At 26.9% G+C, this 26,635-nt stretch overlaps 3 protein-coding genes across 10 annotated transcripts in view; 1 reads left to right on the forward strand and 2 right to left on the reverse strand.

The window, feature by feature from the left end:
* Positions 1–8,755, reverse strand: LOC107441970 (WD repeat-containing protein 25). Its single transcript, XM_043045982.2, has 5 exons — positions 7,271–8,755; positions 5,496–5,662; positions 3,065–3,199; positions 1,539–1,676; positions 1–377 (listed from the first exon to the last, which is right to left on the reverse strand). Exons 1-5 carry the CDS (start codon positions 8,352–8,354, stop codon positions 153–155), a joined length of 1,749 nt encoding a protein of 582 aa, XP_042901916.1. The 5' UTR covers positions 8,355–8,755; the 3' UTR covers positions 1–152.
* On the forward strand, positions 8,681–25,792 carry LOC107441996 (golgin subfamily A member 5). Of its 6 annotated transcripts, none has more exons than XM_043045979.1 (14): positions 8,681–8,813; positions 9,795–10,234; positions 11,499–11,735; positions 14,272–14,491; positions 16,219–16,342; positions 16,473–16,569; positions 16,646–16,752; positions 17,734–18,048; positions 19,733–19,831; positions 20,232–20,381; positions 21,286–21,358; positions 21,549–21,642; positions 23,445–23,508; positions 25,508–25,792. In XM_043045979.1, exons 2-14 carry the CDS (start codon positions 9,811–9,813, stop codon positions 25,595–25,597), a joined length of 2,094 nt encoding a protein of 697 aa, XP_042901913.1. In that variant the 5' UTR covers positions 8,681–8,813; positions 9,795–9,810; the 3' UTR covers positions 25,598–25,792. The 6 variants fall into 6 exon arrangements, with proteins under 6 accessions (XP_042901913.1, XP_071036773.1, XP_042901912.1 ...); XM_043045978.2 differs by having other exon boundaries at positions 8,785–8,873; XM_071180669.1 differs by lacking the exon at positions 8,681–8,813 and adding an exon at positions 8,870–8,896.
* A 279-nt stretch (positions 25,793–26,071) lies between these two features.
* The window catches only part of LOC107441968 (latent-transforming growth factor beta-binding protein 3), a 5,386-nt gene continuing 4,822 nt past the window's right edge, over positions 26,072–26,635 (reverse strand). For all 3 annotated transcript variants that reach the window (XM_043045983.2, XM_071180699.1, XM_043045984.1), the window contains exon 5: positions 26,072–26,256. In XM_043045983.2, the coding sequence (XP_042901917.1) occupies positions 26,120–26,256 (137 nt within the window). In that variant the 3' untranslated portion in view covers positions 26,072–26,119. The remainder of the gene's footprint in view (positions 26,257–26,635) is intronic.

The following is a 26,635-nucleotide window of genomic DNA, read 5'->3' on the forward strand; positions in this document are numbered from 1 at the left end:
TTTTTTCAACATTAAAAATACTTTATTGTACTTGTAACAATAAAATGTACATTTTGTTAATTCAATAACAAAGAAATTACTTTGCACAGCAAGCGAATTCTCAAATTTACAAAACAGTGTTTTGTTTATGTTGCAACTGGAACTAGGTAGTTTCATTTCCATATTTGAATGTGTCCATCCCATGTAGCTGATGCAAGTGTGCTATTTAAAGCAGGATGCCATTTCAATCTGTTAGTGGCTATATTAGATCTTGCAGTCAATTTGTTGATAACATTCGTGTTTGAATAATTATAAAAATAAATATCTCCATTGGCATCTCCTGTAGCTATGTATTTTCCATCAGGACTAATATCACATTCAACACCAAAACCAGAAACCTTCAATTAAATAAATGCACACAAAAAAATTAAACTTATGGCGAAATAAAGTTTTAGAAAAAAATGTACAGAAGTGTATTTACACACCATATTTTTTTGTAACTGACATGAATTAGGCTAGGATAGTAAGAATTGTAGGAATTAAATAATAAAATTAATGATGGAAGTTTAAGCAATTTAAAAGAAAACATGCCCTATGTGATGCATGAGTTAATTACTAAAAAAAATTTTTTTAATGAATTATTAAGAAATAAATCATTTTTAAAACACATACAAAAAACAATGTGTTTTAAATAAATAAAATACTTAATTTTTAAAAAACTTTAAGAATATTGTTCAATTTAAATTAAATCTTTTTAACGGCAACAATGCTTAACAAATTAAGCAATTATAAATTTTCTCTGACTACTTCTGTGTCGCTACACATCATAGGATGAAGGATAAAATATGCATAGAATCATAGCTTTGCAAATTTAATGTTGAGACTTTTTGATTATTTATTGATGCTTAGTTAAATATTCAGTTTCAAACCAGTCAATATTTTTTAAATGAAGTACTGCAATTTCTAAAAAGAATAACCAAAGGCTTTATGTATATTACTATTATTTACAGTTGAAACACCAAGACTGCCTCTGTTGATACCTTGCATAGCTACATTATTATTATTTACTGAAATATCCTCAACCAAAAAGATAGCATTAAACGCACATTGGAGAATACAACTCCTGATTCATTGTTTTTTATAAAAAAAGACCACAATTGATGCCACCAGCTCAATATTCCTTGGAAATAGCAGACAGCTCTCCCTCTTTCTCGCTGTTTATGTGAAAGGCTTTACCTTTCAATGGGCCAGATGCTCTTTTTCTGAGTGTCATTGGTGCAAGGCCTCCCTCAACCATATTCTTTAATGTTTAAACTTCACCGTTCTTAAGATTTTAAGGAATCGTATTCTACTTTTGGATTTTTAAGAGATTTTTGTTTTATGGAGATGGTTATAAGACAGGTGAAACTAAAGTATAGCTAGAGTTAAACATAAATAAGCAGTGAGAAGACCATTTAAACAGAGCATTTCCAAATAACAAAAATTAGATTTAAGAAAAAAAGAAAATTTACATGATTTAAATCATTGTTATAACTTTAAAAATTAAAAATAATAATTACCTTATGTCCCATATATCTTTTGTCCTTTATTTTATAAGGTTTCTGGGTTGAAAATGCAGCAATGTAATCACCATTTGTTTGAGCAATAAAACAAGAATCATGAGGATGAACTTTCAGGGTAGGACAAGTATAACGTTCCTGAATGATTTTGAACAAAAGAAATAGGTTTATAACTTTGTGTATTATTAATTAAATACAATATGAAATATTATAAAGAAACATTTCAAAATTCAATTTAAAGAATATTTGTAAATAATAATTTTGAGATGGAAAAATAATACAAAAGTAACAGTACAAAACTTGAAAATCTTTTTTTTTTCAACTCTAGCAAAAATAGTATAACAAATACTTTCCAAAAAACACACAATACATTTAAAAAATTTTAAGAAAAAAGTTCAATGCTAAAAATCATATACTAAATTTAGTTTTGTTTATACTAAGTAATGATGCATTAATTTTTTAATAAGAGAGAAACAATAGCTATAAGAATACTTATCTATGCAGCCGAAAGGAAATTAAAGAAAATGTTTGACAACTTGCAAATGATACAAGAAACCTGTAAGATGATTATTGAAATCCTCAACTACTATGTATTAAAATATCTAACTAAAAATTTATTTCTGTTGCCAATTATGTTTTTCGAGTGAAATTTTGGGTAGGCATAACAAAATTAGCTGCAAAAGTAGCAATGATGATAAAAATAAGTAAATGAGTCTTATTTATTATTAGATCGTATAAAGCATATTTTTTAATGAAATGATGAAACTAACCACCAATAAGTATAAGGGCTATTTAGAATTTAATTGGTAATTTGCAATGTTAGGTTGCTCTGTCTGGTTCTCCCCACCTTTTTAACATTTCGATGTTGACATAGTTTTGGGATAAAATATTGGATGTTTTTTTTTATTTTAAATGCAACTTTTTCATGCATTGATGTTAATAAATTCTTTTGCTAGCTCTTCAACTCATATTGCTAATATTTCTAAATCTTATTAGGCAATAATTTCCAATGATTAATGTGAGTAAATCAATATAAGATTATTTTTAACAAAAATTTTGCTTTAGAATTTAAATAAAAGGCTTTACATTATTGCCAGCTTTTCAAAATTATAAAAAAGTATTTAAGATTAAACGAAATTACTCCATTGGTCATATGTAAATCTTATTGTGAACAATTTATGACACAAAACAATTATACATGCTTCAACATTATTACATGCCCATTACATTTTAGATTATATACTGATACTTAGAGTATTAGTTCCAGATTTTTCTAAACTTTACTTAAACTGGTGGCTTCTCTAAAACAAAAATTCAATCTTTCTTTATTAATTAATAGAGTAAAGATTGCAGAGCCAAAAAAAAAAAATTCCCTGTGAATTTTGCTCAGAGTCATAAAGTTTGGGAGGGGAATAAAAGATAAGAGTTATTATCATACAATATATGCAGGACATTTTTTTCCCTTAAAGATGAAATTTAATTATAAGAAAATCAAAAAGTACATAAATTCTTAATAAATAACTTACAAGATAAATTTGATTTGACATTATAGCTCCAGATGAAAAATCCCAAACCATAATTGTTCGATCTGCAGAATCATGACTTACAATGCTGGTACTACAAACAAATTCATTCTCATCCAGAAATGCAAGATCTAAAACCTTAAAATATTATTAAAATGTAGTAAAATATAAAAAAATTAAGATAAATTGTAAATGCCAATTCTTATGAGCTGCATTGCAGTAAATATTTCAAATTATGGTCATTAATTCAAATGAATGTTTTCAAGAAGAGAACATATTTGAAAAAATTGTTGATAATTTATTCAGAGATGACTTGTTCATTAATGTTCAACCCTTACAAAAATATCACATAATAAAGTTCCACAAAAATATCTTATATATATACACAGTAAACTCTCACTACTACGATACAACAATAACTCCCTTTATTCGGATAATGTTTCGTGGTCCCGACGAACTTGCATATGAAATAATGTCATGCTCCTCTCAATAATACAATATTTTCTGAAGCAATAAACCCCTGTAAAACGATTTTTCCCCCAAATTTCAACTTTATTTTCTTCATTTATTATTGGTTTTCAAATTATGTAAAAAATCTTATTTTATCATCTTTTGCCATTTTTCCATCTTTTCTGAGAAGACTCACTGCTAACCACCCAAGAACTTCCATTCTTAGAATCGTCTCCCTTATCTCTCAAGAAGTCACAGAACGAACATTCCTATCTGATTTCATTTCCTTGATGTTAAAAGCTTATCATGAGTCACAAATGACCACAAGCATCACAATAACACCTGAAAGAGAATTTTTTCTGTAGAGTGGGGGTTCACAAACGAAAATCATTTCCGTGCTTTTTGGACTCAATGCATACTTTGTTGGTTGACTTGACAGTCAAAAAAATAAATAAACAATAAAAAATATCAGATTATTTTCAATAAAAAAACGGTTTTCAGGTATGTTTACGATCTTATTTTAATAATTTATTTCAATTGTTTTTAATATTGAACTATAATTAATACTCTGCAAATTAAGTTTTTGCATAATATATAAATACATTTATAGTTAATACATATATAACATTAAAATTTTAAAAAAAATCTTATTGTGTCTCCAAAATAAATAGACCCTCGAAATAACAATATACCCCTTTACAATAATATATTTATTTTGTATCCAAAATATTATAGCAAGGTTTTACTGTATATGCATAAAACAGGAACCTGGCAAGATATCCTAGATTGACTTCTGAATAAAAATCACTTTACCAAATATACCTTAGACTTAGTATTTATCCAAAATAAAAATCAGGACAACATACTCGTATCACAAAAACATTGGTAAGGTTTGGTTTGCAAATAGGACATTTTAAATGCATGCATACTTGACTATTTTTAAGAAAGGATAATAAATGACTAACAAAAAAGTGTCTTCAATCATGCAGTAAAACAAAAGACTTCTGGTAAGAAGCAAGGGTGTAGTGGGGTGGGGGATGCATCAATAAGTGTTCCACTATTTTTTGTTAATTATGCAATTTTCAATTAATAGTAATTTTTTATTTATTGTGAATTTTTTTTTACATAGTAATTTTACGCACAGCATAATTTTTTACATAGTAGTAATTTTAAAATAAAAATTATGTTTTAACTATAAAAAAAAAATTAAATTATTTTTAAGATGACCAGTGGCTTTCAAACGAGACTAATTTGAAAGCCCCACTGTTATATTTTATGTAATAACAAAGTCCCACTGCCATGTATACATTTGTCCAGTATACCTAACACTGATTTTTCAAGGTTAAGTGTTATACATAAATGCAATGCTACCCTATAAATATATTACATTCTTGTAGTAAATCTAATTTTGACTCCAGGCATAATATATATGTTTTAATATATATATTATTATTGGCCAAGTAGAAGCTTATAGCCAAGAAACTCTTTTAATATTATTAATTGTACCTTCACATGTCAATAAGAAGAGGAAACGTGGTTCTAAACATTGTATGTTAAACCCTTAGCAAAATTATCTCACACCTACTAGAAGCGCAATTCACATACAGTTAGGAGTGGCGGTTATAATTGAAGCACTTACTAAGCGCAGTTCGCCACTGAGTGCCTGTGATGAAAAGAGGTGTAATTTGAAAAAAATATAGAACTATTTTGCTTGAAGGGTGCTGATTAATAAGAAAATTCGATTTAACAATAATTCATTCTTCTGAGGAAAAGGGAAGATAAAGAAAAAAGATGAGTTACATTTTACATGCTAACTCTTTTTTATTTGATCTACACATTTTAAATATCCATTTTTAAAAAACAATTAATTTTAATTACCAGTCGTTTCATTTTAATAAAAATAATATTTCAAACAAACATCATACAAAAACATTAAATATGTTAAGGCACTAAGAAAAAAACTGAAAACAATTAAAAATTTCACCTCTTCACATTTAGACAAAAACGTTCTAACAGGTAAAGTAGAATTCACTCTCAAATCATATCCAAAAATGGCGTTGCGAGTCCCACACAAGAATACATCGTCCATATATGGATGAATTTCAATACTTGAAACATAATGAAATATGTCATATGAAATGATTTCTTTACCTAAAAATATTTAAAACATTTTAATAAAAACCATTTTTTTAAGTCTAAAAGTTTGAACAAAATTACATAATCTATGTACATAATTAATGCAAAAAATTGCATATTTCTTTTTACAACATATATACACATTTTCCCCCTCTTTTCCTGATAGCAATGCAAGATTTGTATAAATGGTGTAATAAAAAGCACACTTTTGTAATTTTTTTATAGATTTTATCCACTTTTATTGTTTTGACGGTAAAACAAATTTGTTCTAGTGAGTAGATACATTGCATTTCAAATTATTGTACATACATGCATTTAATCGAACTATCATGTATTAGCAAAAAGCTACATTTTCTTAATGTAAAAATCTAATGAATAAAAAATCTAATTACATACTGTTACGTGATAATGAATACAGGTATCTCTTGATTATACATTACAATGGCAGTTCAGTGGACTAAACTTTTTCTTTTTGTATGTATTTTTGCTAATGCAGACATATTTTTAAGTCCCTGTCAAAGGAAAAAAAAAATCTTTTTTTTTTTTTTTTTTTTTTTTTTTTTTTTTTNTTTTTTTTTTTTAAATGGCAGGAACTTGGGAATTGTCCCATTGGCCACAGGAATGCCAGAATTGCTACTCTTTTCTCGTTAGCCAGTGGGCACCTGTGGCGAAGTCACGGCGGTGGAGCAGCGTCGTCCACGTCACACAACCACAACCCGTTTATAGGGCAGGTCACATTCACACAAAGGAGAAAGGACATAGAACACACAGAGAGAGAAAGAAACATCCATAACCTGAGCAGGATTCGAACCCGTGGCCAATGGCTCCGCAGTCAGACACGCTAACCACTTGGCTGGTGCCGAAGAAAAATAGCATAGAACAATTTGAATTTTTAAAAAATGTGTATTCTGGATAACATCAGCAATGTAGATTTTTATAGTAATTAACTATTAAAAGAGACTTTTCATACTCAAACCTAAATCAATGTTTTCTAGCTATTCAGTCTTTTCTAGGGGAAAATTGGTTTGCACAGCAGACTAGAGATTAGTGTACGTTAAAATCACACCCTCAACATAAGTCAAATGATTAAAACACCATACACTTTTATAGGACAACTTTTCAGAAAATTTTAGAAAGCTCAAGTGGTTAAAAAGTTTTGAAAGCTAATGCGGCTGAAATAATTTTATAATCAGATCTCTTAACTCTAAAAAATTGCAAGCGAATGTCAACATAAACATTTTTCATTGGTTAAGCATCAGCAATAAATTGCTTTAAATCACAAAATGGCACATTTAAATACAAAAAATAATCGTTGAAAACTAAACACATAAAATAACAAATGAAAAGGAAACATAAGGACAACAGGAAAAAGAATTTCTGAATAAGATTTTCTTTTATCACTCATTTTATCTTAAAAAAATAAAGCAAATGATTAGAACACTCATTTCTTTTTATTTTTTTTGCTTCTAAACTAAGTCTTATTTGCTAAAAAACCTAAGTCCTTTCACTAATAAAAATATACAAGCTAAATAAAAATATATGATTAAAAAGAGTTTAGCATTAGCCAACTATTGATATACATGGAAATTTGTTAAACCCCAAAAAAATGATACTCAAACATACCACTAAGAACATCAAAGACACAAGCTTTTTTCCCATATCCTCCAGCAATTATTTGTTCACCAGACAAAGACCATTTAGCCGCTTTTAGACCAAGATTAACTTTAATATTTTGGACTGGATGCCTACAACACATATCAAATACTTTAATGCTGCAATCAACTGATGCTGAAAGTAATAAATGACTATATTGTGGAATGCACCATTGCAATGATGTGATAATGTTTGCATGACTAATATAGTTTCTTGTAATCTGACGTGGTAGACGACAAACAACACTTTTCGCGAAGGCGCCTGTGATTCTTTCATCTTTTCTGTACATAAATGAAGTGGGAGTAGTAAATTCTTCATTTTCTCCGACATCTGCACCACTTATTGTGCTTTTCGGAGTTTCACTTTCACGTTTAAATCGTTTATTTGCAATGATTTCAGGAGAAATTATTTTATCCGGATTATGTAAGTTATCTCTAAATGTTTTGCTTTCTGTTTGTAAAGTGCTATCAAAATTTTTTATGGAAGGTGAAGGCGAATTATGAGTTTCAGTTACAGATTTATTTGCAGGTAAAAATGAATCAGATATTAAAACATCATTTCTTGGAACAGATTTTTCTGGTCCACATGGTATGTCACATAATATAGCAGCAGAATTAAGTAAATTGTCAACTTCTTCGTGCATAAGTTGTTGTTGCTCGTTTTCGCTGTCACTACCTTCTAGATTTAAGTAATCAATTGTTTTGCTTTGGGTTGTATCACTTTCCAAAACCACATTTGAATCAGCAGATGTGCTTGGTATCTTATTTTTACCAGGTACATCACAATCACTACCTTCATCAATTGCAATGCATTCAATCTGTTTTTCGTGTTTTGTGTTACTGTTTTTGGAAGGGTTTAAATGTTTTTCTTCATTTTCAACAGATTTTGCTATTTTTTTAACAGATTCTGCATTGGATTTGACTGGAGACCAAGTATCTGAATCGCTATCTGTTATTTCTATAACATCAATTTCTCTTACCGATCCACTCTTCTCTTGATGCTTGGATTTTTCGCCATCGGACTCGTCAGATTCATAAGTAGATACTAAATCCATGTTAGAAAATGTTAAAGAAAATTAAAACAGAATCGAAGTAATTTAGATTTAAATTAAAAGATATATAAAGAATGAAGTTTGTTTTTTCAGCTTTAAAACAGATAAAACCTAGACCTCCGAATACAACACTGAATTTGATATTTTTTTGGTCAATTCATGCCTTGGCAAACAAAATATACTGTTATCATTGATCTGTTGACATTCATAGGCTATCAATGATAGCCAAGATCAACGAGGCCAAGATTCATGCAATTCAACAAAAAAAATCAAAACAATGCCAAACCAAAACATGCGTTCGAAAATTCGCCTTTTTGAACTCCGTTGATTTAGTGGGTTTAATGTAATGCAAACAGACTCAAAAGTAACTGCATTTAACAAACGTCAACTGAAAAAAACTGATCAGTCGATCGTTATTTACTACTTTCTACGGCCTGAATAGGTCTACTTATTTCTGGAGTTGTACGTGTTTCTAATTATTTATTTTAAGGATTTTCTATTATTTTTTTCCTTAAGTTTAGGGTATTAATATGCTGCTTTTCTATGTATTAAAATAGCATTGATCTTACTTATTTATGTAGTTTATTTGTATTTATTCAATTGTTGGAAAATGCTTATTTGTATTTTTACTTTTAAACGATCGCTTTCATAATGTGATAACTAAAATTTAAGACATTAATTACACATAACATTTAAGACATTATACATAAATTTAAATTGTTGAACATACCTACGTATTTTTCACGATTTTATATTTTTTATACTTACATATTTTTGAGCATTCTTATGAAACCTAAAAACGAACAAATTTTATTATTATTTGTTTTTACAATGATTTGAACATTTTTAAAATAATGTATAGTTAAAGCAATAAGTAAAATCTTACTTTAATTTTCTCTGTGAGGAATATCCACTAATCTATACTCTTGTTTCTTGTAAGTTTATTTAAGTTCTGTATATTAATGGCTTTTGTCACTTGTACTACTTGTTTTAATTAAGCAAACAATTTTATTGCACTGAGTTATTGAATTTCAGATTCTGCTTTTTTTTTCAGTTTTACACATATTCAATTTTAAATAAAATGAAAATGAAAAACTTATGAACTATTAAAAATTGTTTTATTTCTTGAAACTCTTAAAGATGTTCAAATTCAATTGATCTAAATTAAATCTATATACAAATGAATTACCTAGTTCTTTTTCTTCCCTCCCTTTTCAAAATCTAGAATTATCTGTTTATTTTGTAGGTTTATTTTATGTGTTATGCTTAAAAAAACATTCATTAATAAAAATTTATTCATTTAATAGTTGAAAACCTGTGCCATATAAATCTTAAGTGCTATTCGAAAAGAACAATGATAATAGTGAACATTTATGAATAGATTCCAATTTTTCATTTGGAACATTCGAAGTAAAATTGAGTAATTATTTATTATATTTTTAGGTTTGGGTCATAAAATATGTCTTGGTTTACGGAGATTGCTGGAAAGGCAGAAGATTTACTGAATAGAGTTGATCAAAAAGCTGCTAACGCCCTACAAATTACATCCAAGACAACTTCACATGATAGAAGTATTTCATATCATGAACAAAGTTTTGATGAACAAATATATGCACCTAGTGAAGTTTATTCTTCTGCTAAACCACTTATCACTCCATCTGTAACACCAAAGACTGTGGAACAAAAAGCTACAAACAGTTCAAGCTCTTCAATAACGAGGAAAAAGTCAGAAAGTGATGATGAAAAATTATTACGATTTCTAAATAGTGAACCTTTGCCAACTCCTACTAGAAGAGTGAAAGAAAAAGCTGTTCCAAAGAAAGAAGAACATATGGATTCAAATTTGGAAAGTCAAGTGGCCACTGCCGAGAATGAAAACGAGGGTATAATCTTCACACATTTTACATAAAATCATAAATTCATTTTTATTTAATTTAGGAATTATATGTTGTAATTTTCTTTAATCCAAATCAATCGATATTTTACACAGTAAGGAATCTTTGATCTTTCTGTTTCTATTTAGAATTTGATTTTAAAGAAAGAAATTTTTTTATATTTAAATTTAGAAAAATTTATTTTCTTTTACTATATTATTATAAACCCTACAATCAAGCATCAATTTATAGTATTTGATTTTATTACATTTTTTCATTGGACTTCACTTATCCAAGTAAAAAACGGAATTTGTTAATCTATTTTTTGTTTACTTTCCAAGGTCATAGTGATCTGAAATTTTGTGTAGGCTTGTGTTTTTGGATAATACAGTATAGATTACGATTATTTTTTTAAGAAACTTGAAAATTCTCTTACATTTCAATTTTTCCAAATTAGACAATTGTAGATAGAGTCGTAAATGAATTATTTTTTCTGCAGAATGCTACCAATTTTTTTTAAAAAAAGTTATCCTTTTAAACAATGTATTTTAGCTTCTTTTTCAATTTATTGACTGTGCTAACTAACAATTATGCAAATTTTTTTCTTAAAATAATGGGAAACTAGTTGTCATGCTATCAGCAATATTCATTACGATAGAAACTTTTTCCTCATTTAACAGTAACTTTGGAGGTTATTGTATCCAGTAAAATATGTATTCTTATTCATCATGAAAATAATGATTGATGAAAATAGGGGGAACTATTTGTTTTTTCCTGCTATCAATTTATTTTAATTTCAATGCAAGCAAAATATTTTGATATTGTGATAAATGAAAGCACACTGCATTTTTAGTCAAAAATATTTTCCATAAAAATTTCAATCATTAGTTAAAATAACTAGTAGAATCTATAGTTTTAAAATAAAATAAATAAATAAAAACTTTAATTTCATCAAAAATTTCTAAATGATTTTACATCTTTCAAAACATTAAAGAGACTTTATGTTACATATATGTTTATATTTTCAATATTAAATCTTGTTTAAAGCTGATTATTCATGTTAAACTAATAATTGTTGGATTTTTCAACTACTTTTTAGTCTTTCCTACCTTTCAGCTCCTTAAAAAAACTTTAGTTATTTTTTATTATTAAGATTTACTACATCTCTCTATTAATGCAGTATTTTTGTACCATTTGGTTAAAAGTTTATTATTTCTCATAAAATAAAGAGTAAATTTCACCTTTCTTTGTAACAGTAAAACTTTAATTTTAGGTACTGCTGAAATTGTAGATATTCAAGATGACTCTTTAGCTGAAGTAATTTCTAATTCTAATGAAAATACTAGCACTGATACTAATAATAGTGAAGAAAATCCTATTAATGAGATTTCTGATTTAAAATCATCTCCCATTGATAAGCTTCCAACAATGGAGAGCTCTGATTCAATTAGTTTGATTTCTAATGAAGAACTTCTTTTGGCTCAAAATCGAGCTCAACATGCTGAAGCTGGTAATTTTTCTACATTTGTATTATGAATTGCATGCTTGTGTATCAACATTGCAACTGCTTATTAGCATTTAAATTTTTTTTAATTAACTGCTTCTTTTAGTTTTTCTTTACTTTTTGAGTTGCTTAAAATATTGCTAAGCATGATTAGTGTATTTCTTCTGTTTTGTACCACTCACATTAATGCTCTGTCAAATTTTTTAAAAAACATTAAAATGGGACATAACATTAAGAACTTTCGTATACTTATTATTAAAACTGGTTATTTTGTTTGACTGAATCTTCTGTTTTTTATTCGTTCATGTTAAATTTCAAATTTTTTTTTTTATTTGGTGTTTTCTACAATTTTTCTACTGAGTCTTAGAATTTTTTTCTTATCCTTACAATCAGTAGCTTTACTACTAACTACCCTCTTAAAAATTTCTTAGAAAATAAATTGCTTTATATTTTAATAGTTGATGCAAAGAAAAGAATCTCGATTTTTCGAAATTCTTATGATTTGTTATTTCATTTCTAGAACCTTATATAGTTATAAATATATTTCTATTCTCTATTGCCAATATTTCCAATCTTTTCAGAGCCTTTAAGTTTTTAAATATTTCAAAGTAAGGTAGTAGGAAAAACAATATGTATATTTTTATTTTGTATAATGCCTATTTTATTAAAAATCATGTGCACATAATTTTTTTACTAATTAAAATATTCAGTAATTGAAATTGAAAAATAATTAATTACATTTTAATAAGGTAATTGTGCTTGATGGTTTGCAAATGTTTTAATTTGAATGCATGCGTGTGAAATGCAGGCTTTGTGTGTTGCTGGAATGACAGTTTTTTGGTTACATAGTCCTGTTACCAAAAAAGTGATTAGAAACCAATAGCTGATTCTGATAGATTTTTGAATGCTGATTTCAGGAAAAATAGTGAAAAAATTCTCTTGTGTACCATTTTATCACAGTTCGGAAAGTTTGATTTTTTTATAGCCTACAATTATAATCTAATCTAATCATAACATAATCTAAGGCACCAAATGGTATTCCTAGTTTGTAAAAGGGTTTCACAAGTTAGTACTAGTTAAAAACTGTGAAGTGTTTTGAAACCGCTGATTATATTTAGATACAACCTATAAATCATAATTTATTTAATCTTCCACTTGCCTTTATGAAATTATTTTAAATAAAATGCCAGTGAAATAGAAATGGCCCTTTTTAAAAGTAAATATAAAGTATTTCTAACTACAATATATTGAACAAATCATGAAAAGAACAAGCATTTAAAAAATATTTCATTAATGTTGCCTTTTGTGCTTTTCAAATCAAAATAAAATAATGAAATTCTTTAATAAAGAATTTGTAATTGACCTGGCTGGCATATAGCACAAGGACTGCAAATTTAACTGTCGGAAATAAAATCTAATTTAAGATTATTAATGATAAAACAATGAAAAAAATTTATTCTTTTAATTGAATATTTTAAAGGTAGTCTTTAATCTGTTATAACGCTTATAATTACCGTACTGAACTTTATTTATAAGGTCAAGATTGGGCGAAAGGAAGGTTGATTATTTAGGTTTGCGTCGAAAAATAATGGAAACCGCTTATCTAAAGAAAGGTAAAAGCATTTAATACAGTGTTTTTAAAAAGTGTGTGAAGGTGCTTATTTTCAATTTTCTTTTTTTAAAAGCCCTTAAAGGTGCTTTTTTTATTGGATATTTTTAAAAAGTGCTTAAATTTTCCTTTTTTCGAAAATTAAGTTTTTTTTCTTCTTTACCATGTCAATTTTGGCCATGTATTATGCAAAAGCGTGGTTGTCACGTTGTTCTATTCAATGTTTTCAGCGTACCATCGGTCCGTTGCGTGTGTAAGTAGCAGTCATTTTACATGTTTGGTGAAATACTTGCGGGTCTGCTTGTGCATATACTAAGCTGGGTTCGGGGAGATTCTTGCACTTTCATATGCAACTCTGCTGCATTTTGCAAGATATTCATAATTTCAGGCTTCATTTTCCACCCTCTGACATAAAAATCTCTATAAAAAATCTCAAGATCTTTTTATGGTGGCTAATATAATCAAGAAAAGCGTTCTAAGTGCTTAAAAAGTACTTAAAAGGTGTTTATTTTATTGTTGAAAGATTAGGCTCCACACCCTGTAATACCATTGGTAGTTACTATTGGCTGAAATGTGCCTTACTTAGACTAGTCTGTGGTGTGAATAAGTAAACACAAATTTTAAAGTTGTTAATTAATATTTTTAAAATAATATTCACCTGTATCTAAATTTAGTCAGTAAAAATTTTAAATGGTTTAAAGTAACTAATAATAATAAAAAATATTTAATAGTGCATTTTCAGGCTGTGAAGAAACTCCTGCCCATTCACTTTTACAACATCTTTCCTTATTTCTTAGTTGGCATATTATATAGACAATCCCTAAGCACTTAAAACATAAAATAACATAATAAAAATTTTAAAAAAATTTAATTAGTATTGAAATTTCTGTTTAAAGCTTTGTACATTTGTATTTAATTTTTATTTTTCATTAGAAATGAAAAGAATGGCCAAAAAGTTAGAACATTGGAATTCCCAAATATCTGGAAGCGATAAAAATGTCCGAGAGTTGAGAGAGAGACAAAAAGATATGGTTGCAGCTATGGATGCTAAAGATTCACAAATTGCCATTCTTAAAGTCAGGCTTCAAGAGGCTGATCAAGAACTTTCTGCTAAACTTGTTATTATTGAAGAATTGAAAGCTGAAAATGACAGGTAATTTTAGAATAGTTTGCAAATACTAGTTGTGTATCTTTTAAATTAGTAGTTTTTATCTGTGTTTTCAAATTCTTTCAATATAGTAGAATATTGAAGATATTCAAGACTCTCTTGGTAAAATTGTGTTTAACTTGCTAATTTCTGTGGAATAAAAGTTGTGTTAGATTATACTGAAGGTATATTTTGTGAGGTTTTAATTTTGCATAATTCTAATTTTTATGGTTATTAAAAAAGTTAAAAGAAAAAGTTTATCTGTAAGCCAAAGTAACACATAAGGAGTAACGCATTGGTGCTATTTAAAACTGTGTCAGCAAATCTTTGTTTCATTTGCAGAATTCTGCTTATTAAAACTTTTACTTGATATTGACAAATATATTTTATGAGTTTTTGTTTTCCATAATTTTAAGTTTTATAGTTATTGAAAGTTAAAAGAAGAAAAAAAGAAAAGTTAGAAGAAAAGACTGTAAAGAAAAGTTAAACAAGAAATGACACTTTAAAAATCACAAATTTATGTTTCAGAGAGTAAAAAACAAAAATACTCTTATATATAGCTATTGTAATTTCCCAGAGATAAGTCGCCGTGGGATATCTACTGCGAACGGAAAATTCGACTAGAAAGGAAAAAAATTTCTTTTGAAAGGTTGCTCAATAAATACTAATTTAAAATATTAAGCACCTTAAAATAATCAAAATGTAATAAATTAATGAGAAGAACCTTACTTAGTGGAGAAAAAAAACATATAGAGCAATTGTAAACACATCCTGTTTCTAATTTCAAATTTTAAGATTTAAATATATCAAATGATAGACAGCTAATAACCCTTAAAATAATATTAAAGAATATTAATAAGAAATTAATCAATTTTGCTTCGCACGAAATTGAAACAATAAATAATCGTTAATGCATTATATCTTTTATAATTTAATTAATTTATAATATCCCAGTTATAAATAAATCATGTGAATAATCAGCTAAAAAAATTTTAAAATAAGCTTTATAGAATAAATAAGTAAACATCATTTAACCTAATCAGAAACTGCTCTCACACCTTAATTAAAGGGTTTCAAATCATGTAGGCTGTGGCGTATTTTGCAAAATTACAGTAATTACTACTGTGGAAGATAAGAATGAAAGCATTAATACCTATTTCATTGTGAAAGGAAATAGTAAAAAAAGTTGCAGAAAGATTATTTTAATCCAAATTTTAACAAGCAGTCCAACTGGTTTTGATGCTGTGATTTCTGCCTTCCACTGTAATAATTCTTTAAATTTCAATTCCGTTTTTGTTTTTTACTCATTTAAATATTAATTTGCAGCTCTTTATGCTTATACTTTTTTTTTACTGGAATTGTAAAAATACATTTTGCAGGCAGCCATTACCGAATACACTATTAAAGTGTCTTAACGTTCAAGAGTCAGTCCAATTTTGTTTATAAAAAATAAGTAGGGTAATTATCACAGTATATTCAAATTGTGGGCTATAAAATATTTTATTTATTTATTCTTGTCATTGAAATAAAATCAATTAGAAAGGATTTCATTGTTGTTAAATTTATTGGTAAAGTTTTGAGGTGCTCCTAAAATAAAATAAAAGTTAAATGATGTCTTTCTAGTTCATACTTTTATAAATTTTAATTTTGTAAGTTCTTGTTCTTGATAGTATTATAAAAATGAATGTTGAATCCTTCTCCTGAACATGCTTTTGTGTTGTTATTATTAACAGGATTATCAAAGAACATGCAGATGGAGCTTTAGTTCAAAATAAAACTATTCAAACTTTGCAACAGCAATTGCAAGAGATTGAAGTTGAATTATTGAAAACGAAAGATTCACTAGCTCTAGTGCAAGTAAGTATTTTTTGCTGTTTTAAACTTCTTTTTTTTTTTAATTTTTTGTTCTTGTTCTTCTGCTGTTTACATTAATAAATTTAAAATTATTTTTAAAAATTTTGTTTTTAACGTTTTTTTCTATTTGTAGACTCAACATATGCAACAATTTGACAAAATGGAAGCAGAGCATAGACATTTAGTTGAAAGTTATTCATCGTTGCAAAAGAAGTGGTCTGAATTAAATGGTATATTTTCATTTATATCTATAATTATTAATATAAGCTTTAAAAAATATTGGTTGACAAATGTTTCATTACATAGAAAAGAACAAAGATTTATCAATGCAGTTTAAATTGTCAACTAGCAATCTGGAAGCTGTCCAACAAGAATACAATGATTATAAGCAAAAGGCGCAAAGAATTTTGCAAGTAAGCAGTTTTACAATTTACATATCTCTTGAAGTAATATTTTATACTTCAAATAACAGATTTCATGAGTATTTAGTAGATATAACAGATAATGGATTTCTAATATTAAAAGAGACTTCAAATAACAAATTTCATATGTTTGTTAACTCATTAATTTGTTTATAAAACTATATAGTAACAGAAAATTTTTTCAATTACTACTTTCTATGTATATATATGACATGTTTTTTAACATGGCATTCGCAATCGACTGTTCTGGCATTTGAGAATTCAAGCAGGGTAGGAAGAAGAGGCTTTATATTTAAACATATTATAATATTGGGAAAGCATAAAATTACACTCCAAATCAATGTGCTTAAGTTCTCGCGCTTGGTTAAGGGAAAGACTTAAAATTAACACCTCTGCATTCTTTAATTTATTTTTAGAACAGAATATGAATTATTAATTACCTGAACAGGTTTCGTTCTGAATAATGAATTCAAAAAGAGAATTTAGACCAAGAAATAATATAAAAAGATTTGTTAAAGTTTTCATATTATATATACATATATATATACAGTCTGAATGTTGGCTGTACTGTACTTTTTTAAAGCATGTAATGTATGTGAGCGGGTAAAAACTTTATTCAGTGCCTTAACACTTTATGTAGAAAATTTTTTTCACTAGCTTGTTTTAATATTATAAAAACTTTTACATGGCATTAGATGCATATCTAGAAATTTTATTTGTTAAACTATAATACAGCATTTTTGCATGGTGAATCCCACCACACTTTATTCTCTTTTGCTGTAAAGCTAGTCTGGTCTATTGAGATCTAGTTACCTTTTTCAAAAACTCAATAATAATAATTATCAAAAATCAATATTAGTGACCAAATGTTATATTTATTTTTGTTGTTGAAATAAAATCTATTTGGAAAGTTTTCAATGTTGTTAAACGTTCTCCCTAACATGAATGAATTAAAAATTTATTTTTTTATAGTCAAAAGAGAAATTGATATCCAGCTTGAAAGAAGGAAACACAGATTTAGAGAGCATTGAAAAAAATGAAGCCTCATCTCTGTTGTTAAATGCAGAAATTGAAGCTATCAAACAGGAAAGGGATCTATTAAAAGATGAAATACGCAGAGCCAACGAACTAGTTGAAACATACAGGTCAGAGATGCAAGAATTAGAGAAGATATCTCAAAGTGACATGTTAGCATCACAGGAACAATGTAAAACCTTAAAAGACTCTTTTGATATTGAAAAAAATCAAAAAGAAGAATTTCTACTTTTGAGTAATCAGTTAAAGGAAGTAAGTTCAATTCAAATGTAAAGTTTATTTTCTCAAATTTTTAGTTCATATTTATTTTAGAGAATGTACGGTGTTCTAAAGAAAAAGCATAACATCTTAATACATTTTTCCTAGTAATAATATTTTTATGTACTAAAATACAAAATTTATAGTTTGAAATTTTAACTTTAAACATACTGGAAAATTAATTCGAATGATATTTTAAGTTTCATAACCTTTTTTCCCCCCATATATTTGAATTTTTGACCCTCAAAACATGGAGGGTAGTGATTATCTTGAACGGGTGATCAAAAATTTGAGCTCCTTCATGTTAAATTAATTTTTTTATATATTTCATTACATCTGTGGAGTCTTTTAATCTAAAACTAAAAAATTGCTTTCGAATGAGCAACACATTTTTTAAAAAATCATTTTATGTAAAATATACTTTTTAAGATAGTTTATCACTATTTATTTAAATTAATAATTGTTGAAAATTTTGAACTGTGAGATATGCACATTTTTACCTTGTTTGAAACTCATCTGACAACATTCGAAATTTAAGTGAAATCAGAAAAATAGTTTCTGAAAATTTTTTTTTTAAAAAGTCATACTTTTAAGATTGATTGATCTCAAGAACTGATTCTGTTCAAATTTTAGATTCTACCATTTAAAAGCACATACTTTGAAATAATATAAAAAATTATGCACTTTACTATTTAAAAGTTTTATTATTATAATTAAATATAAGAAAATATTTTTCATATGAAAATATTTTTGGATTTATGAGTTTTGTAATTGTGATTGTTTAAACTTGTGGCTATTAAATATTTGACTTTTTAAAATTCAATTTTTCAGGAAATACTTGTCCAATTTCATTCATATTTTATATTTTGCCATGTAAAATTACATTCTTTAAAGTGATGTAAAAATTTGTATACCTTACAATTCAAATTTTAATTGACTCTATTCCCAATATTTGGAAGTCTATTTTAACCAAATCCCTTCACACCTGTTTCTTGTCTCCCTTTTTATTTTCATGTTCAAACTTGTTCCTCTATCCCTAAGGGTTTAAACACTGAGGAGGGTTCTTGTTTATAGAACTGAAACTATAGTATGTCTATTTATGTACTTTCATTTGTGCTTTATTCAAAAAAAACAATAATAATAATCACTTTATTCTACATAGTGTAAACTATACCATATTTTTAAAATTAATAAAGTAATAAAAATAGTTATTGAAAGTTATTTTTTTGTTTAGAATTATCTTTGTTTAAACAAATTTTATATTTATGACAAACATCTTTCAATTCACTTAAAAAGTCACCGGTATATGGCAAAATAAGTAAAAAGTAAAATTGACATTAAAGGGCCTAAACTTTTAACCATTCTCTTTACTAAACTATTGAAACCAGTTTCAGGCTATTTCTATATTTTGGGGGTCGGAATTCATAATCTATCAAAGTAAAGTTATGTTTATTCAGAGAATGTACGTTTTGTGCCTGATTTCGTAACTTAAAATCACTTTTGCAGTAATTAGAATATTTGAGGTTACCCCCCTCAAACCAGTCTTAAATCGAAAGTTACTCCATGTGGTTCTTTGTTTTTGCTCGCTGCACATATTATTTTTTTAAATTGAAATTTCCCTTTATAAACAAGTCTGAATTATATGCCATTTGTTCTTGATAAAATTATTTGTGTTTAGGAGTTGCAGTTTCTAAGAGAAGATTTTGCACGTAATAAAAATGCCTTTCAAAGTCGACTTCAAGACAGAGAGATAGAAATTGAAAAACTAAGAAGACAGGTATGTTCTTCAATTATTAAAGTTTACATAATAAGATATTTCCCATTTTAGATTCAAGTGTAAATATCTTAATGTAAAGCATTAGGCACTGGAAATTCCTAGAGAATATTAATAAATACACATGTGATTCATGTGTGAGTTTGTTAACAACTTATCAAAAGAATTATTATATACTTAAATAAATTAAACTCATTGAATTTTTAACATTTTATTTCAATTTTTTTATACATATATTTTTTTTATTTATCTTGAATATAATTTTACAAAGGTTTAGGGGCTTTATTGTAATTTGTTCTTATGTTTTACTTTTGAACTTTGTTATGAATAATTACCTAGTAATTTGTCGTAAAAATGTGCTTTGTTTTGCAATGCCTTTCATTTTAAATTAATTATTTTTTAGTTAACTGCTAAATCACTAAGCACTGTGAGTCAAGAAGAGCTTGAATCTAGATTGCATGCTTTGACCGAAAATTTAATTCAGAAACAAACAATTGTTGAAGCACTAAGTACTGAAAAGAATTCTTTAGTATTGCAGCTGGAAAGAATGGAGGTAATTTTTTAGTATTAATTTTTTATCTCAATGCACTATTCTACAGAATATTATTTGATCCATTAAAGAATTATTCTAATGTCTGTCAATGTATGTTTCTAATTAAGTTTATCCCAAGTTTTCTCTCCTAACACTTAGGTGAAAAATTATGGAAATGAATCTAATTTAAAAGTAATTTGAAATTTATTCAAATTTTCTCCAAAAAAATTATATATATATGTGTGAATCCTCATTTTCTTTAGATCAACTTTATGTTATGTTTTGAATATGCTTACTTGCTATTTAAATAACCACTCTGTTAAATACTGTCTCGCATGAACTTCGAATTAACAAGTTCGCTTACTTAGCGTAAACTAAAATCTATTTATGTTTTTATTTGAATTTCTAAGAAAATAATTCATAGGACTCATGACAATTTTTAAACTGTTTCATCGAGTGAAAGATTTGAAGTAGACTAAATAATCATTACTAATAATAATTAAATGTATTGAATTAAAAATATTAATAGAGCAAGAACTGCATTCATATAGATTTTTAGCTTATAAGATAGAAGCTCACACAACTATTTTCAGTATCTCATAAAATCATTGCTACAAGCGACTTATATTCATGGCTCCAAAGTGTCTCTGTAACAGAGAATCTTTCTTCTCTTTAGATTTAAAATACCTTCTCACTACAGTATCTCTTTCTCAGTTTCATTCACCTTTCTTTTCCAAGACAACTAAGGAAAAGCTCTAAAATAGTCTGTACTTCTGATCTATTTCTTAGCATTGCTAATTTTTTGCTTATGTTATCATCTAAGACAACTCACTTAGACAACTTGTTTTATATTATTGTAATAGTTTGTTATATTATAGTTTTTTTTTTCTTTTATAAATTTTTGATTATTAATTCTGTCTTTCAGCAACAATTAAGAGAAGCCCACAGTTTCAACTCACAACAACACACTTTTGTCGGTATAAGCAGCAGTGAAACAGGTATTAACACAATTAAAAACAAAAATTTATTTCACAATTAAAACTAAAAGTTCTGTTCCTTTTCATTTTTTTTAAATAATTTTTTCATTACTTATTATCATAATATATTTCTTAATTATTTATTATTCTCTTATAAGTATTGATGCTATGTAAATCTACAATGCTTTAAAAATTATAATGTCATTTTCAGAGAGAAAATCTAAAGCTGTTTTCTTAGATAATCCATTTGATAGTACTTTGACTCGCAGAGTGAAAAGAGTTTATGGAAGTTTAGATTCTTTTAGGTATACCAGCATTCTCTTTCTTTTTTTAAAAAAATATTATTTCTCTGTAATTTTTTTCTCAATATTGCTGTAATATAATTTTATTTATGTTAAATATATTGCTAAAAAATATGTTAATATTTCTTTGCTTTGACTTTTTTTTCATAAGCTTAAGAGGGTAAGTTAAATATATTTCAATTGTATACATACTTAGTCTAAATCTTTTACTGAATTAAGGATGGTTGATTAAGAAGTTGAATTTCACATTTTGAGTGTATTTCTTCTTGATTTTCACACCATGAGTGTCTTACATTGAATAATTTCTGACGTAAGGCGTTTAGTTAATCGCAAACAATACTTGCCCATTCTTTATCTTTAGCGTATAGAAAACAAAAATAAAAGGCAAACCATTACTACACATTTTCTAAGGTAACCATTCTCAAATGGTGTTCCCCAGAACCCTGGGGTGTCATTTAAAAGTTAAGGGCTTCTGAGAGTTTTTTTTTTTTTTTTAACTCTTTTAAAGCCTGTTATTACATTTAGATCCAATCAATAATCCATTATTTACTTAATACTTTGATTAACTTTAAGAAATTATTTAATGCCAGCCAATGAAAAAGAATAGCAAGTATATATATATATAAAGAGAGAGAAATTTTTCTAATGTATTCATTAAATTGTAAAAAGGACATGCTTTAAAAAAAGTCTAATTGTAAAATAGTATTTAAAAAGCATTATGAAAGCATGTTGCTTTTCAAATTAAAGTGAAATAACTGAAATTATTAATGAAGAAATATATTTCTTATTAACCTTTTTAAGTGTTTATTGCAGTTACTTTTAGGTTTCATTCCAACGAAAACCGTAATTTTATTCGTTTTTAGTTTACATCTATACACCAAAAAATAAATTCATAGCTAGACTAGATTCAGCTCCAAGAGGGCGAATTCAACAGTCAGACATGAAAACTAATTTAAGATTATTAATGAAAAACAATGAAATAAATTCATTCCTCTTATTAAATATTTTGAAAATAAAGCGGTATTATATTAATTAATATACATTAACCATTGTCTTAATCTAATTTGTATGTAAAGTCCGGGTTACGCCAGAAGATGGTTGATCATTTAGGGTTCCATAGCCAAAAAAGTTAGAAACCTCTGTTCTAGAGCATTGTTGCTTTTCATTTTGATCATTATTGCCGAGTCAAATTTAACTACTTCATTGCCTCTGTCGCTATGTTCTCATTGTGACTAACTTCGACTGCTTAGTGACTGTATTGTGAATATGTATATGTATATCTATATACTTATATATAATTATATTGCATCCTTTCAACAATTTGTAGCAGTGCAACAAATTAATTATTCAAAACAAGTGTTTTTAAAGAAAACTATAGTTGAATAATGTATAAAAATTTATCAAAATCAATAGTTTAAAGTTTGATAAATCTATTTTGAATTGAAAGCATTCCATCAAAATTTTTTTCATAATCAGAACCCATTTAATTTATAACTATTATATTATTAGAATAAAATTGAGATTTATAATATTTTATGCAATAATAATTTTTTTCATAATTTGGTTTCCTAGATAAAGGTCTATCCTGCCAAATTATTTTTAAAAATCAAGATAAATAAAAATATTTTGTTTTTCAGTTACATGTTTAGAACTAATATTTAGTGTTTGTTTAGTATACTGCTCAAAGTTTAACAGTAAGATTATACTGTTTAAGAAAAAATTTTGAATCTGCTTTAATAGTCATTTTGCATACTTAAAGATTTGACCAATGAGGCATAAGTACGAAATACATTTTTTTTTTCTAGTATTCGGCTGGGTGTATTTTTTCGAAGGTATCCAGCATCCAGAGTGTTTGTCATCATTTATATGGTAAACTTCTTAATTACTTCTATTTGTCTTGCTAATGCTTTATTATAATTAATATAATACTTAAAATAAATGTTATGTTGTCTGAAATAAATTATATTACTTTCATTCTAACAAAGTCAAACTAACTAACATTCTAAAAAGTCAGTAATATGGATATTTGTCATAAATATTATATTTTAATTTATTAAGTGTAAAACTGAGTTTGTCTTAGCTTTCCTTTTGGAACAAAATTAGTTTTAAGATACTTGTTAAATTTGCAAGTTAATCTCACATGCAGCCTATGACACAAATTTGTTCTTTAGAAAAACCTTGACCTTGATGAAAAACAGTTTAAGTACAATAGAACCTCGATTATCTGAGCTAATTAGCACCGCTAGTACTTCGGATGTCAGAAATCTCGGTTAATAGAAACTGTATCTAAAAACTCGCAAATTCAACGTCTTTTCAAATAAAAAACAGCAGAACGTTTTTTAAATGATAAAGTTATGTTTGACAGTTCAGCAAATTTAAAAAGGGAATCAACTGCTAGTAATAAATTTTAAACAGAAAATAGGATTTTTTTAAAATTATTTTTAAAATTAAACTTAAAGATACATTTTCAAAAGTAACACTAATCTCAAGAAATTATTTTCTGTTTCATGAATTTAATATACATTAATTTGTTAATTTTGCATTACCATTTCTTAAAATGTTCTGTTGAAAAAGTACATTGTTACAAAAACACAGTCCGATAACACATTGCACCTTGTGGAAACAAAGCATTGTTCGCCGTGGTTGACGTCTGAGGGTGCTGTAATATTTCTTGGAAGTTGAGTACTTTCGGGGACTGTAGAGCCAGACAGTGAACTAAAATATGTGATAATTTTTTAGGGCTCATTCCCCTTAGGAAGGGGAATGAGCCCTAAAAATTAGGTTTGCCATAAAAAGTTATTATAGGATGTTCCTATGAGGTTTTGCCTATGGTAAAATTTTGCACTGCACCTTTGTCAGAAACGTATGACAAAATTTTGCCATAAACGTGTGGCAAAATGTTGCCATAAGCGCATATGGGAAATAATAATTGCCATACGTATATGGTAAAATATTACCTTAGGCAATGTCCTGTAGGAATATCCTATGGTAATTTTTATATATACCAAATTTTTGCCATAAAATTATGGTTTTTAAATTATTTATTATAGTTTATTAATTACTGTTTATTAGTTATGGCTTATTAATTTATATATAGAACAACAATGAACAAGAGTCATTGAATTAAAGAGGCCACTTTTTGCAATGATTATACTACAAGTATATCAGGAGAAAAAGAGACTTTATTATCGGCTCGATTAACAGAAACCTCGGTTAATCGAAGTCCTACTGTATTAGTAACTATATTTATGTTCAAAAACTTTTCCTTAAACAGGGTTGCCACTCCACAGGGAGAACAGGGAAGACCTGGAAAATACAGGGAATTTAAAAATCACCTAAAATAACAGGGAAAATGCAGGGAATTTCGATTTTTTCTTTACAAACTGGGAAAATACAGGGAATTTTGTTTCTTATTTTTATCTTTTAAAAAATGGTGACCACTCAAAGCGTAATCTATGGAATATTTAACCATAATATTTCAGCTATACTAAACTATTTAATTTACTATAGCATTATTTAAGTATGTTCAGCTGTTTTTCCAGTAATTAAAACTAATAAATATAGTTAGTCCAATATAGCTCACTCAAGAGTGCAGTAATTGTTGTTTCCTCTTAATATATTGTGTACAATATGTACAGGGAAAACACAGGGAATTTTTTTTTAGATTTGAGAGGCAACCCTGTTAAATAAAATTTTGTCTATTTAAATATGCTTACTTTTGATGAATGGTATAAATTTTTAATATAAGAAATAAACAGTATGACCCCTGCAAATTGCTTTACAATATTACAGTGTTTTGTTTGTTTATTAATTTAAAACCTGACTTAAAAATCTTTTACATTACAGTTTATTGATTACTCTCTTTCAGCTTCTCTTACATTTCTGGGTACTTTTTGTACTACTAACTTATGAACCCGAGATTCACAGTTCTGGCTATGAGAATCCACAAACTCACTGAGTTTAGAAATCAGTTGCAATGATCAATACTAATGAAGAATAAATATTTTTATATTATTTAAAGAGTGTATATATTTTATAAATGTTGTATCTTTCAGTAATATTTATCAATATCACTATTTCTTTGTGCTGTTTATTTTGCACAATAATGTATATTAGTTTGTAAATCATTAAAGTTGGTTATTCTAAAACGTTATTCTTTTATATTACTTTATTTATTTGTGAATACTTTCTTAACTAATATATTTTTGAAACATTTTTACTCTTGGATATCTACTAAAAACGAATTTATCTCTTTACGAATGTCATCAAAGACATTATATTAAATATTAAAAAATCTTATTAAATTTCAAACAATTCTAGTAGAAAATGTTGACACTCATACTTAACTTGATTTTTGCATCACTGAATTATAATAGTACTTTTTAACATTCGAAACTGTATGTCTTAGTAATATATTTTGTAAAAAAGAAAATTTCTTTCCTGTGCAATTTTATTTTGTATATATATTTTAAATATATTTTTAAGTTTCACTTCGCCGTCTGATGAAATAGTAACATATGCAAATTCCAATAAGTGTTGTGACAATGATTGAAGCTCCTGCCACAACTACCATCATCATAATAATTGATGCCCTTACTGAGTCTGAGAATTTTATTTCTAAAAGAAAGGAAAGAAATAAGATATTTTAATTATATTTTAGGAAATTATAATACATTTTAGTATAAAAAGTTTTTTTTTAACCCAATGCATAAAAGCTATTTTTAAGTTCATAAGAAGAAAAGTAAAATTATAATTTTAAATCATGGTGAATAAATTAAAGGTGTTCTATCAAAGATATTATTCTCTCATTGCAAAAATTATTTTTTCAATTATAAAAGTATTCGTTTTTTTATTTTTTATAATTAACTAATTGTCATGATATATATATTTTATAGTTTTCAGATAATAAATAATTGAAATAAGGTGTAACTAATTATATTACTTACATAGTTTCCTATTTTAACTATAGATTTTTTTTTTTTTTTAAAAGAAAGGG

The sequence above is a fragment of the Parasteatoda tepidariorum genome, chromosome 1 (genome assembly GCF_043381705.1).
Source record: "Parasteatoda tepidariorum isolate YZ-2023 chromosome 1, CAS_Ptep_4.0, whole genome shotgun sequence".
In the NCBI taxonomy this organism is placed as follows: domain Eukaryota; kingdom Metazoa; phylum Arthropoda; class Arachnida; order Araneae; family Theridiidae; genus Parasteatoda; species Parasteatoda tepidariorum.